This window comes from Podarcis filfolensis, assembly GCF_964270895.1.
Source record: "Podarcis filfolensis genome assembly, chromosome: 14".
In the NCBI taxonomy this organism is placed as follows: Eukaryota; Metazoa; Chordata; class Lepidosauria; order Squamata; family Lacertidae; genus Podarcis; species Podarcis filfolensis.
Genome location: NC_139616.1, coordinates 13,271,969 through 13,284,418, shown reverse-complemented (window position 1 = coordinate 13,284,418; position 12,450 = coordinate 13,271,969). Strand labels below are relative to the sequence as shown.

At 40.6% G+C, this 12,450-nt stretch overlaps 1 protein-coding gene across 2 annotated transcripts in view; it reads left to right on the top strand.

The window, feature by feature from the left end:
* The window catches only part of SECISBP2L (SECIS binding protein 2 like), a 34,541-nt gene extending 23,133 nt beyond the window's left edge, over positions 1-11,408 (top strand). For both annotated transcript variants that reach the window (XM_083586275.1, XM_083586274.1), the window contains 6 exons: positions 993-1,119; positions 1,901-2,063; positions 4,218-4,438; positions 5,669-5,823; positions 7,395-7,611; positions 8,956-11,408. In XM_083586275.1, the coding sequence (XP_083442401.1) occupies positions 993-1,119; positions 1,901-2,063; positions 4,218-4,438; positions 5,669-5,823; positions 7,395-7,611; positions 8,956-9,623 (1,551 nt within the window). In that variant the 3' untranslated portion in view covers positions 9,624-11,408. The remainder of the gene's footprint in view (positions 1-992; positions 1,120-1,900; positions 2,064-4,217; positions 4,439-5,668; positions 5,824-7,394; positions 7,612-8,955) is intronic.
* Positions 11,409-12,450: the final 1,042 nt, after the last annotated feature.

The following is a 12,450-nucleotide window of genomic DNA, read 5'->3' as shown; positions in this document are numbered from 1 at the left end:
TTTATTTGCAGGTGTGTGAGCAAAGGATTTTGGGGGGAGGAAAGTATTTTTCAATTCTGACTTATTTTCATATGTCGCTGTGTTTTCTTTTTAAAAAGAAAACATGCAAAAGTGAGGCATAACAAGGGCTTGGATCCAGTGATGTCCTGTGTTAGCAGAAAGGCACCTCTGCTTGTGTAAGAAAGCACCACTGAATTATCCCAACTCTTCTCAGTCTTGCTACAACCTCCAGGGCCCTGTTCCACACTGTTCTGGGGGTCCATTGATATTCCAGACTAGCTTTGAATGACAGGGTGGTGTCTAGCTTGTACAACAAGATTTTCTCTCCCCATTTCTCAGATCCTACCCAATATGAAACAAAATAATACAGTTGTGAGGAGGCTAAGTTTGCTATTGCACATACATAAAAATGACAACTAATGGATTCTCCACTCCAAAGACAAGGAAATTCAAATTTGCAATCATCAAGTATCACGTTCTTGAAATAAAAGATTGCATGTGCCACTGAGGAAGACAGCAAGATTTAAAATCATCTGGCAATTGAAATCACTATTTGCCCTAAATATTGGCAGTTAGATTTATTATACTCTGGTTTGCAATAAGGATATTATTTTATAAATACTGTGGTTAATCTTTCCTTTTAAAGAACTATTTTGTTTTAGAATATTTGATTATGTATATGATACTAATCTTAGTAACGTATTGTATATTATAATATATTTCCAACTTTTACATTGTTTCCTAATTTTCTTTTGACACAGGTAACTTTCCTTTCTCGTGGTGTTTATAAAAAATACAATTTTTTTCCTGCTGTCCCTTCGTTGTTCAGAACATCCACCCACTTCTGAAAAATGACTTGCACTTATGAACAAAAGATCCACATTAAATTCGCTATCCCTTTTTCTACGAAGCAGCAAGCTTATTAATTTGTAGAAGAAATTAGCATTGCTCACATGATCCTAAACTGTCTCTCCACCCCACCCCCCACCCAGATTATCTTGAAAGAAAGAGAAGAAAAAAAGGGACGCTTATCTGTAGATCATACCCTTCTGGGAGCTGATGAAGAACAAGAGGTGAATCTGACTCCAAATCAGTCAGAAGACGTAGCATCTCAAGAAGGTCAGAACTCTAAAGATTGAACTGAAATATCTGTCTAGATACAGTAATATGCTTTACAGTATTCCCTGAGTGCATGTCTGTGCCCTTGATCATTTTAATTTATTTATTTTTTGTAATTTCAAGTAGAGTTACTAAATCAGGAGCTCTGTGTCTTGCCCATGGCAAGTATTGTTTTGCTTAGGAATTTGGACCAGAAGGAGTAAGCTTTGTACATGTTTTTAATCTAAATTGTAAATAAAATGTCACTCCAGAAGCTATTTTAGCCTTTCAAGAGCAGTAGGAGTCTGTGGAGGGGAGGGGCAGCTGAAGAGCCTCTACAGCAGGCTTCCTCAACCTCAGCCCTCCAGATATTTTTGAGACTACAGTTCCCATCATCCCTGACCACTGGTCCTGCTAGCTAGGGATCGTGGGAGTTGTAGGCCAAAAACATCTGGAGGGCCGAGGTTGAGGAAGCCTGCTGTATAGTAACATAGTCCATGACTTGGCAGCCTCAATATCTCAGCCTATAAGTTTTTAAAATTGCCTTTATAGTTAATTGCTAGCTGTAGTTTAATATTTTTTCCCCAACTGAAAACAAAACAAAAAAACCAGCACAGCAACCACATGGTGTCAGTGCACCATTGTTTTGATGCACAAAAGCTGGATCTGTCAGATCATACTATTGGCTAGTCTGGTTTACAGTGTTGGGTTCTTTTAAAAGTGTCATGGTGGCGTGAAGGAATGATAGGTTCCAGTGATCCACACAGATGCTGTTTTTGACTTTATTATTTACTTGTTCCAGAAACTGGCTTGAGTGTGCCGAGTGACACCTCACTCTCTCCGGCAAGCCAAAATTCTCCTTACTGCATGACTCCAGTATCCCAAGGCTCACCTGCCAGTTCAGGAATAGGTAGCCCAATGGCTTCTTCAACCATCACGAAGATTCATAGCAAGAGATTCCGAGAGTAAGAGCTGTTTTTAAAAACTAACCTCCTGCATCACTTGTCCAATAAAATGTGTATTACAGTGTAAGTAGAATGATGGAATTGTAGCGTTGGAAGCGATCATGAGGTTCATCTAGTCCAGCCCCTTGCAATGCAGGAATCTTTTTGCCCAGTGTGGGGCTCAAACCCATGACCTTGAGAGTAAGAGCCTCATGCTGTACCAACTGAGCTACCCCACAGAGTTTAGTTTATAATGGACCAAAAACAACCCAAGTTCAGCCCGTGCTGCAAAGCATGACAGTTGCACTTAAATAAATTCCAGCCATGCTATGCATAGTGTATCATAGACAGGAGAGAAGGTATCTGCACCCCAAATATATTTTGATAGCTTAGTCAAGTCATAACTGGAAGAGAAGACAAAATAGGCATTCTTAGCCAATCCTGATGAGAGAGGATTTTGTAAATTACCCCTTGTTGACAGACCATGTGTCTTTGCTTTACCTTTCGCTTTGAGTGCCTGGGGTCACTTTGAGTGATACTAGGTTTTGGTATTCTGGATACCAATATTTGGTTCTCTAAATGATTTTAGGGTAGATTTTTTGGGAGATCTTTTAGTTTAGGCGGCTTGTATCAGAAACATCTGTGCCACATTCTCTGCTAGTTTGAGATTCGGATTAACTGACAAAATAAAAGCAATGATTCTAAAATTACACAAAGTTGTAGACATAAATATTAAAGATGGCAAATATGCCACGAAATATCAAGATAAACCTAAATATGTTCAATGAAAAGCTCTTTTAAAAAGGAATGCTTCAGCAGCCAAAAGTACAGTGGCCAGGCAGATCTTGTGTGAAAGAAAATTCCCTTTCCAGCATCTTCCCTAACCTCACCTTAGAAAAGGATGGGGCATACAGTGTGGTCTGTCCTTCTGATATAAAGCCCTCTCTAAAGTATGAAGGTCCTGCCCTGATCATGGCTTTAAAACCAGCACCATAATTTGGGCTTGGAAACAATTAGCTCAAGGCAGTTGTGCTAAGATAAGAGGTATTCATTCTCCATGGCCCAGCAATATGCAGCAGGAATTTGCACCAGCTGCAACTTCTGGATAGTGTTCAAAAGCCAGTCATATGTAATATTTCAAATTACCAAGCACAGGTAACGGAGGCCAGAGCTCCATCAGTGAAGAAGAGGGTCCAATTGGCTCACCAGCTATTCCTGGATTCCTGTGATATTTTGCCCTTTCACACGACACTTGTAAATTACATTTGTACATGTTTCCAGATGCTGAAGTCATCTTGCCATTGAAAAACTAAATGTGCAAAACAATTTTCAGGTGACGTGGAAAAAGTATGGAAGGCCTGCATTCAGGGCAGCCTTGTAAATAACACCAAGGAAGATACTAACCTCCAAAATACTTTATTACCCTGCTGGTGGCTCACAGAGGAGAGACAGATTGATCAGTTCTTTCTCCACTCTATCTTTGTGTGGACAAAAAGGAGAAATGGGGTGCTTGGTCATCATTAACTTGCTTGCAGTTCCTTATTTCTTGTGGCTACCAGGTGGCAAATTAAATACAAGGCTGACCAAAGAGCGAATGTGGTGGCTTGAATTTGCTTTTTAAACATTCATAAGCTGTGATTGGAGATATACTACTTGCCAGGGCTTTTTTTCTATAAAAAAAGAGGTGGTGGAACTTGCTGAGGTTTTTAAGGGGAGCACCCACCCAAAGCTGTTGAGCTTTTTCCAGCTGAAAAAAAAGCCCTGCTACTTGCAGTGCAGATAGAAGGGCTTTAAAGTGATCTTTAAGTGGAAGACCAGGGTTCAAATCTGGATTTGTCCATGAAGCTCCCTGAGCCAGGCATGATCTCTCGGCCTAGCCTACCTCACACAGTTGGTGAAAGAAAATAAAATGATGAAGGGGAAAACCATGCACACCACCATAAGCTCATTGAAAGATAGGTGTGTTATACATGCAATAATTAAAATAAAATAAATATATAGCTTTGGGCTACTTAGCAGATTAAAGTACCTGGGTATTTTAACACGAGCTCTTCTCTCATATAGAGGGATGAGCTAAAGGACTTCAGAAAAGTGTAAAAACCCTTGAGGAAAGGATAGTGAAAGCAGTTTGGCCTTCTTGAACTTTGTCTTATTGTATCCCTTCTGACTTTACAGGTACTGTAATCAAGTTCTAAGCAAAGAAATAGATGAGTGTGTGACCCTCCTGTTACAAGAGCTTGTCAGCTTCCAAGAACGAATTTACCAAAAGGACCCCATGAGAGCAAAAGCAAAGAGGAGGCTTGTGATGGGTTTACGCGAGGTTACAAAACACATGAAGTTAAACAAGATCAAGTGTGTAATCATTTCTCCAAACTGTGAGAAAATCCAGTCAAAAGGTATTAATGATTATCTCTGGTGGACCACCTTCACTTACAGCTTCGGTCTGGTTCTCTGCTTCAACACGGAATCATTTCTTTCTTTCTGCCTATGCTGTTTTTTATTCTACAGGGCACTGAGGGGCTTTCAAAGAGCTGTGTGCAGAGTACCATGTGCACACTGGGGCTTTTCTTTCTCCCTTTCCTCCTGCAGCTCCTTTCACCCCTCAAGAAGCCACTGCAGAGAAATGCAGAATGATTTTGTGTGGCACAGAGCCTGCCGATGGGGCAGGGGTTGTGGGGAGAAGACATGAGCGGATGCCATGACATGCACACACTTTTTATGCACTTTCTACTTGCACAGGAGGAGGGATTGCAAACTGGCTCACACATAGCATGAAACCAAAACTGGCTTAGCACAAAATAAGTACATGTGTGGGCTTCCGGAGAGGAGATCATGGCTGCTTTGCTTCTTGCCTCCAGTTGTTGTTGTTCTGCTGCTGCACTAAGGCATAGTCCGGCTTAGCATGTTGTTTGAACTTGGGCTCATGGTTTAGCGCACTCCAGACAAAACCGCAAGCTGTAACCAAAGTTGGTCTTTTGGCTTACAGCTTGTGGATTTTCTGGGAGCACTGAACCACAGGCCTGGTTCAGACAATACGTTAAGCCAGTACAAATTCAGTGCGGCACAGCAGTCATGATCTCTGTGGAAGCCCACACATCTGCTCATTCGCGATTTGGCTTGGCATTGTCCTAACAAGGGCTTTATATTTTAATTGAACTTCCTGTCTAAGGCCTTTAGACTTTTTCTTTAGAACCTTGTCTTACTGATAAAAATAAGTTGACTTAAAGTAGCAATTTAGCCATCATTTTATCCTTACGTATGTAGCATCTTAAAACTGGCAAATTATATTTAATTATATGACTGAAGTTTGAGCTGCAGCCAGTACCAACTTCCTGACTCATGTGCCTGTGTGCTGCAGGTTTTTGTGACATCCACATTTTGTGTTTTTTTTTTTTTTGGTGTGCTCTTAAATCTTAGCTCTTTGCCTAAAATGCAGAATGTGTAAAAGGTTTTTATAGTTCATCATCCTGTGCTGTATGTGCTGCATTGGTACAGTTTTGATTGGTTGGAAATGTGTAGTTGGACTTAAGCATTTGATTATTGATGTAAAGTTAGCAGACTTTAAACTAGTTATGAGGAAGTTCTTCACATTTTAATCTTCTGTTCTTCTCCCGGCATGTACCAAGGTGGACTGGATGAAGCTCTGTACAACGTAATAGCCATGGCACGGGAACAAGAAATCCCCTTTGTCTTCGCCCTGGGTCGTAAAGCTCTTGGTCGCTGTGTGAACAAGCTAGTTCCTGTTAGTGTGGTCGGAATCTTCAATTATTCAGGTGCTGAGGTAAGAGCATATAAATCAACTCTGCCACTATGGTGTGAATTCTTTCTGTTTCACTGAGTTCCTAAGATTATTCATAATGGTGCCTGACCTGTGCCACATACCCCATTACTGAGCTTTGTATGTGTTGCCTTCTCCACATCTTTGAAGTAACCCAGATCAAATCCTCCTCTTCGCACATGTCCATGCATCCCAGAACGTGAAGAGGACTGCCTGCCCATCAAATGCGATACACAAGAACCATGAGAGTAGAGTCAGGCTCCTGCTTTCAAATGAGCACTCTTGCAGAAATCTGATTGGTTCCTTCACAGAATTTCGAAGAATGACAGGAAATGAGCTTGGAAAAGGAGCAGGCTAAAAATACACTAAAAGCACTTACCCATTTTTGACACGTGAATATAGGCCATATCCGATATTAAATGTGTGTCTTTTTTTCCTCTTAATTGGAAGAGAAATTGGAGTGAGAGCCAGAAATCTCATCTTCATTAAATATTAAGGAAAGTGGCTCACAATGTTTTTACAAAACGTAAGTGTCATATTCACTAGGGAGTGCTCTGTTAAGTAAAATGATGCTTCCATTTTGCACTAAGCTACACCATGCAGCGGAACACACATACCCCTGCCCCCCCCCCTCAAATTTCAAACTAGCCGTTATAATTCAGATGTAATCAAGGGATCTTATTTGATCTACATTTTATTGCCATGCCCAATTTTAGTTGGCATGTAGAATTTTAGCTGGTGCAGAACTAGAATGCTTTTTTGCTATCACTGTAATGAATTTCTTCAGCCAAGTGATACCCTTATGTGGCTAGGATCTAGGGACGAATTCCAGTCCATGGTAATTTAACAAGTGTTTACAAGCCCGTTTCATTCTGTTTCTGCATTAAGCTGCAATTAGAGAGAGAGTGTGTAAACTTAGTTTATCTCAGCATATGCATGTCTAAATATGGGTGGTATTCAGCTAAAGTTTACTCAGAGTAGACCCATTTAAATTAATGAACCTGACCTAAGTCTAGGTCCATTAATTTCATTGGTTCTACTCTGAGTAAACCTTACCTGAATACCTCCCACTTAATTCTAAACTACATTTGTAATGCATTTTATTACATTTTGGGTGACTGACAACCCCAAATCTTGGGATACAAAAGAGCAAAATCCAGGCTATAATTCTGTTCCATTCCACATGTTAGTGTCGGTTTGTATCAGCATTCCAAGAAATCAGATTCCTCAAACATCCCTCAAAGACCATTGTCTTATGCCTCTAGCCAGTGTGCAGTTCTTTCCCTGTGGATCTATAAACTTGAGGCTATCAGTAGATAAGGTTACTACTGTTTCAGCTATCTCCTTCTGAACTACCATGGTACAGTCTTTGGGTCGCAGAATGAGAGGCTCGTTGGTTTCCCTCCTCAGATTCCTTAGGCACCTGTATTATAATGCATTGCCTTGTTTCAAGACAACTTGTGACACTGGAGTGTCCTGCCTTGAAAGCAGGGGACGTTCCAATAAAGAGATGCAGATAACAGGGTGGTCTCTTGGGGTAGCTTTTATCTCTTGCTGGGGTCTTTTTCTTTTAGAACCTCTTCAACAAATTGGTGTCACTGACAGAGGAGGCTAGGAAAGCCTATCGGGACATGGTTGCAGCAATGGAGCAGGAGCAGGAGGAGGCCTTGAAGAACATTAAGAAGGTGCCCCACCACATGGGGCATTCTCGGAATCCTTCTGCAGCAAGTGCAATTTCATTCTGCAGTGTTATTTCAGAGCCCATTTCAGAAGTGAATGAGAAAGAGTACGGTGAGTGCATTTTCAAAACAATGCTTATGTAGCAGAATCATACTGAGAGTATGTTAGCTGTCAACTTCTTTCCTTTTCCCCTTCCTTTAATGTTGATGATCTGCTTATTTTATGATCACGAAGCAAATTTTGGGGGGTTTTCTGCCCCTGTGGCAGATTGGCTAGTGGCTTTGGGGGGGTTTGCCTCGTTTTTTGTAGCCTCACACTCCGAATTGAGGCACCTGGATTGTCTGACTAAACAGGAGTTGCCTTCTGGTGTGAGATGCTCGATTTGCTCCTCCACTCTTCTTGCGGCACACTGGTTTGGATGACAAGATTAGTGTGTAGGGGTTTTATTTTTTGATGTGGAAGTGAATCAACATGTGCGGGATGACACCTTGCAAGCAGGATGATAAACTAGATGGTCTCTACACTCAACCCAGCCATAGATGTGGATATTCCTGTAAATGTAAGTTTGTTTGATGTGACTGACTGAAAAGAAAAACCCCTTACTCCAAAGTAATGCAGCCCTGTGAAATAGGCCTCAACTCATTGCCCGAACGTATGTTCTTCTCTAGAAGCTCCTTACTAGTTGTTTTGAGCAAAATGCATCGAATCGAGTGGTAAAGCCCACCTGGGTTTAAATAAATTTAGGAACATAGGAAGCTGCCTCATATTGAATCAGATAATTGGTCCCTCCAACTCAGTATTGTCTACACTGGCAGCAGCTCGTCAGGATTTCCAGCAGAATTCTCTCCCAATCCTTCCTGCAGATACGAGGATCAAACCTGGGAACTCCCAGACACAGTTCTGCTCACTGGAACACTACTTAGAATGGCTCTTTCATTTCTCTCTCTCTCTCTCTCTCTCTCTCTCTCTCTCTCTCTCTCTCTCTCACACACACACACACACACACACACACAACACCAAAGCTTGGTTTTCTACGGAGAGCTGTTTTCCATTTAATTGATTATTAAACAACTTTAAAGCATTTAACTGGAAGCCTGCACACATCCCAATATTCTACACTGTTAATGTTAGGCAGCTAGCAGTGGTGCATAGAACCTAACCTGTGTTCTATACTTCCTTCTCATGGCAACACATCTGACTGCAATTTCTGTTTTTTGCCGTTCTCTCTTCCCCACCTTACCCTACCCCAAGATTGATATAACTGAATTGGAGGGGGGAAACCTTTTCTCTGATACCCCCTGAGAAAAGTTCTAAAATTGCACTTTGTTTTTGTGTGAGGGTGAGTGGAACGTGTATGTTTGTGTGTGTATCAACTGTTTTAAAAAAGAACAAAACCACACCTCTTTCTGCGTGCTAATCATTCCCAATCTTTTCTGCATTTCTTCCCCTCCCCAGAAACAAATTGGAGGAACATGGTGGAAACATCAGATGGATTGGAAACTTCTGAAAATGAAAGAGAGGCCTCTTGTAAGGTTGCTGCTCCAGAAAAGCCCGACAGCAGTAAGGCTGTTGCTAATAAGCAGCTGTCTCTAGCCTCTGTTGGGGTTGTTGCAGTCACAATTCATGGGAAAGCACTTGGTGGTGGCAAGGAAGAACCCAAACCAGATGACAACCTGGAATGGGCCTCGCAGCAAAGCACAGATACAGGATCTTTGGATGGTAGTTGCAGGGATATTTTGAACTCCTCCATGACCAGTACAACCAGTACCCTTGTCCCAGGAATGCTTGAAGAAGAGGAGGATGAGGATGAGGAAGAGGATGATGACTACACCCACGAACCTATATCTGAAGAAGTTCAACTCAACAGCAGAATTGAATCTTGGGTCTCAGAGACTCAGCGGACTATGGAAACGCTTCAGCTTGGGAAGAGCCTTAGCAGTGCAGAGGATGAGAATGTTGAGCAAAGTGGCGAGGAGGAAGAAGCCGAAACTCCCGAGCAAGTGGATTCGGTCGTCGACAGCGAGGAATGGACAATGGATAAGCATGCAAGTAAAGCCCAGCAGAAGCCTTCAGTCTGCAGTTCCCTGGAGACGAAGCTTACGGACTCAAACTATATACCATAAACTCGAGCACAAACTCAGGAAACATTAATATTTTAAAAACTAACTGTTGTAAGGATTTCAGCCATTGCTTTGTGTGCTTCATCTCAGCATTTTGCACTGTGTAACGTTTAATATGCATATTTAATTCACAACATAAATATTTTTTGTAGCTGTCCTTATTACTTTTTCCATTAAGAGCTAGAGTGTATGTGCATGTGTGTAATGACTATTTATATCTTCCTCAGAACAGATTATGTGTGTTGAAACTGTCAGTAGGCATCTTTTTGTATGAGAAAACTATTTGCAAATGACCATTTTTATGCAAAATTATTCTCAAAACTATAACTTAAAAGTTCTTACACTTTCTAGCCTGGCAGTAGTGACCAATATTTGCTTTGTCATTCTATTATCTTGAAAATATTTGACCACATCTTCGTGTACCAGAATTTGGGCCAGAATTAATCTTTCCAGGGGCTTTTATCTTTGCTGATAAGAGTTAGAAAGATGCATATTAGTCAGTAACTTAGCTTCAAACCTCTTCTTACTGGCCTCAGGATATAAGTCTCAGAAATATACTCTTGAAATGCTGGTTATAACCATCTAAAACAATTTGGCAAGGCACCTTCGGAAAGAAAAATCTTATTTCCGTTTTGATTCACTATCATTGTCACTGTGCCTATAGGACTGTCACAAGGGGACCCATTAATCACAGCTACTTTTCCTTGTTGGGTTTTGTTAACTTTACTGTTTGCGGTTTTCACTTATCTCAGGAATGCTAATATAAATTTGTAAATGCTATGTAAATGCAGACACTGAATTGGGTATTGATCATTCAGCAGAAAGTAAGGTGGACCATTGAGGCGCGATTTATTCGGGTAAAAGAGGGGGGAATTTGTGCATGCGATGCTCCTGATCACCTCTTATGTTTTTAGCTTGGGGTCAGTCATAAAAGTTGGGGTCAGTCATAAAAGTTGGTTCTTGTTGAGGTGAGCTCTTCTGTAACAGCAGGAGTTCATAATAGTGAGCAGGCAGAATTTATTTGGGTTGGTGGGAAATCAGTTGGTTTAGTGGGAGAAAGTCAGGCTGCTTTGCTATTAACATAAAAAAACCCAAAAGGCTTGTCTTAACTTCTGCATGCTCTGCATCAAACTTTTGTCCATTGCAGAACATCGAACTGTACCCAGATAAGCTGCATGGAAAAAAGAAATCCATTAATGGTGAATGTAGAAGGGTTGTATACTCATTGGTAGTGCAAAAAGATATGCTTTATGAAAACATGGACTTCCAGCGATTATTGAAGTATTTCACAGTTAGGTTGTTCACTTAATTATTGGGACCAATAGTTTCAGCATTTTCATAACTAGCTTATTATATTGTACGGACAAAAATCTGATACAGTGTCTTAAAATCTCATATTGTCCATCATGGAATGTAGCAGAATAAGCCAGTTTGAGTATTTGTGCAAGAAGCTCTTTGGAATATATGGCTCAGCACATGTTAGACAGAAAAAGTATTGGAGTTTGGCTGTCACAGGATGCAAGTAGCCCCCCCCCCCAGCCCTCTAAGTGCTAGTAACTCATATTAGGTACCTTTTTAAAAAGGTTCGACTTTTTTTTCAGAACCTGCTTCATCCTATGGCAATATACATAAAAGTAAAGTACATAAGTATATCCACTTTTTCAGCTGTTGGTTTCAAATTCAGTCAAGGCATTCTTCCCAGTTTGCTACCAGATGCGAAATTGCCTGTCCAAAAATTGCAACAAATCTCAGTGCAAACAAGACATGAGTGTAAAGAAGCCACCCTTTTTCTTTAAAAAAAAAAAAATGTTCATCCTGAAAAGTGGCAGCTGAGCCTCCAGGTGGAAATGGAATATCTCTGTGTTTGTATGCTTGTGAGCTTATGTTAGCTTGTATTTAATAAGGTTTTTTCTGGTGTAGTATAATGAGGTGTATGTGATTCTGTCATCTTCCGTAATGAGCATCCACATTCTGTTCCTTTTGATGAGTTACCTTATCTTTCAGTGCCACGATAGTTCCTGTTTGTTTGGGTTTTTTAAGTAGCACAATTTCTATACTGGCATAAAAAGTAGATTCTGACGCATGGTCAAATGGTATTTCTGCTTCCGTAAGTAGGTTCAAATTTAGGACATGTTCAGCAAATATCTGTGCTCTTTTAAAAACTTGTTTAGCGAATTTTACCAGAATTTGTGGAATGAGATGAGGGTTGCAGGGTGGGGAAAGTGCACAATGGGCTAGATCTTCCTTTGTTTGAAGTGACTATGTGATGAAGTATTAAACACTCCAGTATTTGGATAAAAATTAGCTTACCCTGGAAAATGGAATGCCTGGTGAGCTATTGCACTTGAGCCTTTGGCAGGCCAAACAAGATTTTGGGGTTTGTTGGCTGCTAATGAAATGCTTAATTCTTTCGAGTTTATGGTAGCCAGTAAACCCCATTTAACTTATTTCCTCTCTCCTCTGGATTAAATTTCAAACTGTATTTACAGACTAGAAGCTTGATCAGTGACTGGTGTGGTGTGGCGTTCTGCTATTTTTAACATGGAAGAAAAGGTCCTTTTGATTAATGCACTTGTGTGAATTTTGAACTCAGTACAACACAGGGAGAGATACCTTGGAACGTTAATTGGGTGGGTGGATGTACACAGTATAGTTGAGTCCAGTTCTTCAACTGGAAGTTGTTAAATTTTAATAGCATGGAGCAAAAAGTATTGTTTGAAAAGCTGCTATTTGCTGAAATTGTCATAATATTTTGTGTGTGTGATGTGCCAACTAATCAAGTTATTCAGTCAAGTTACCAGATTTTAATCACTAATTCAATAGGAAGACT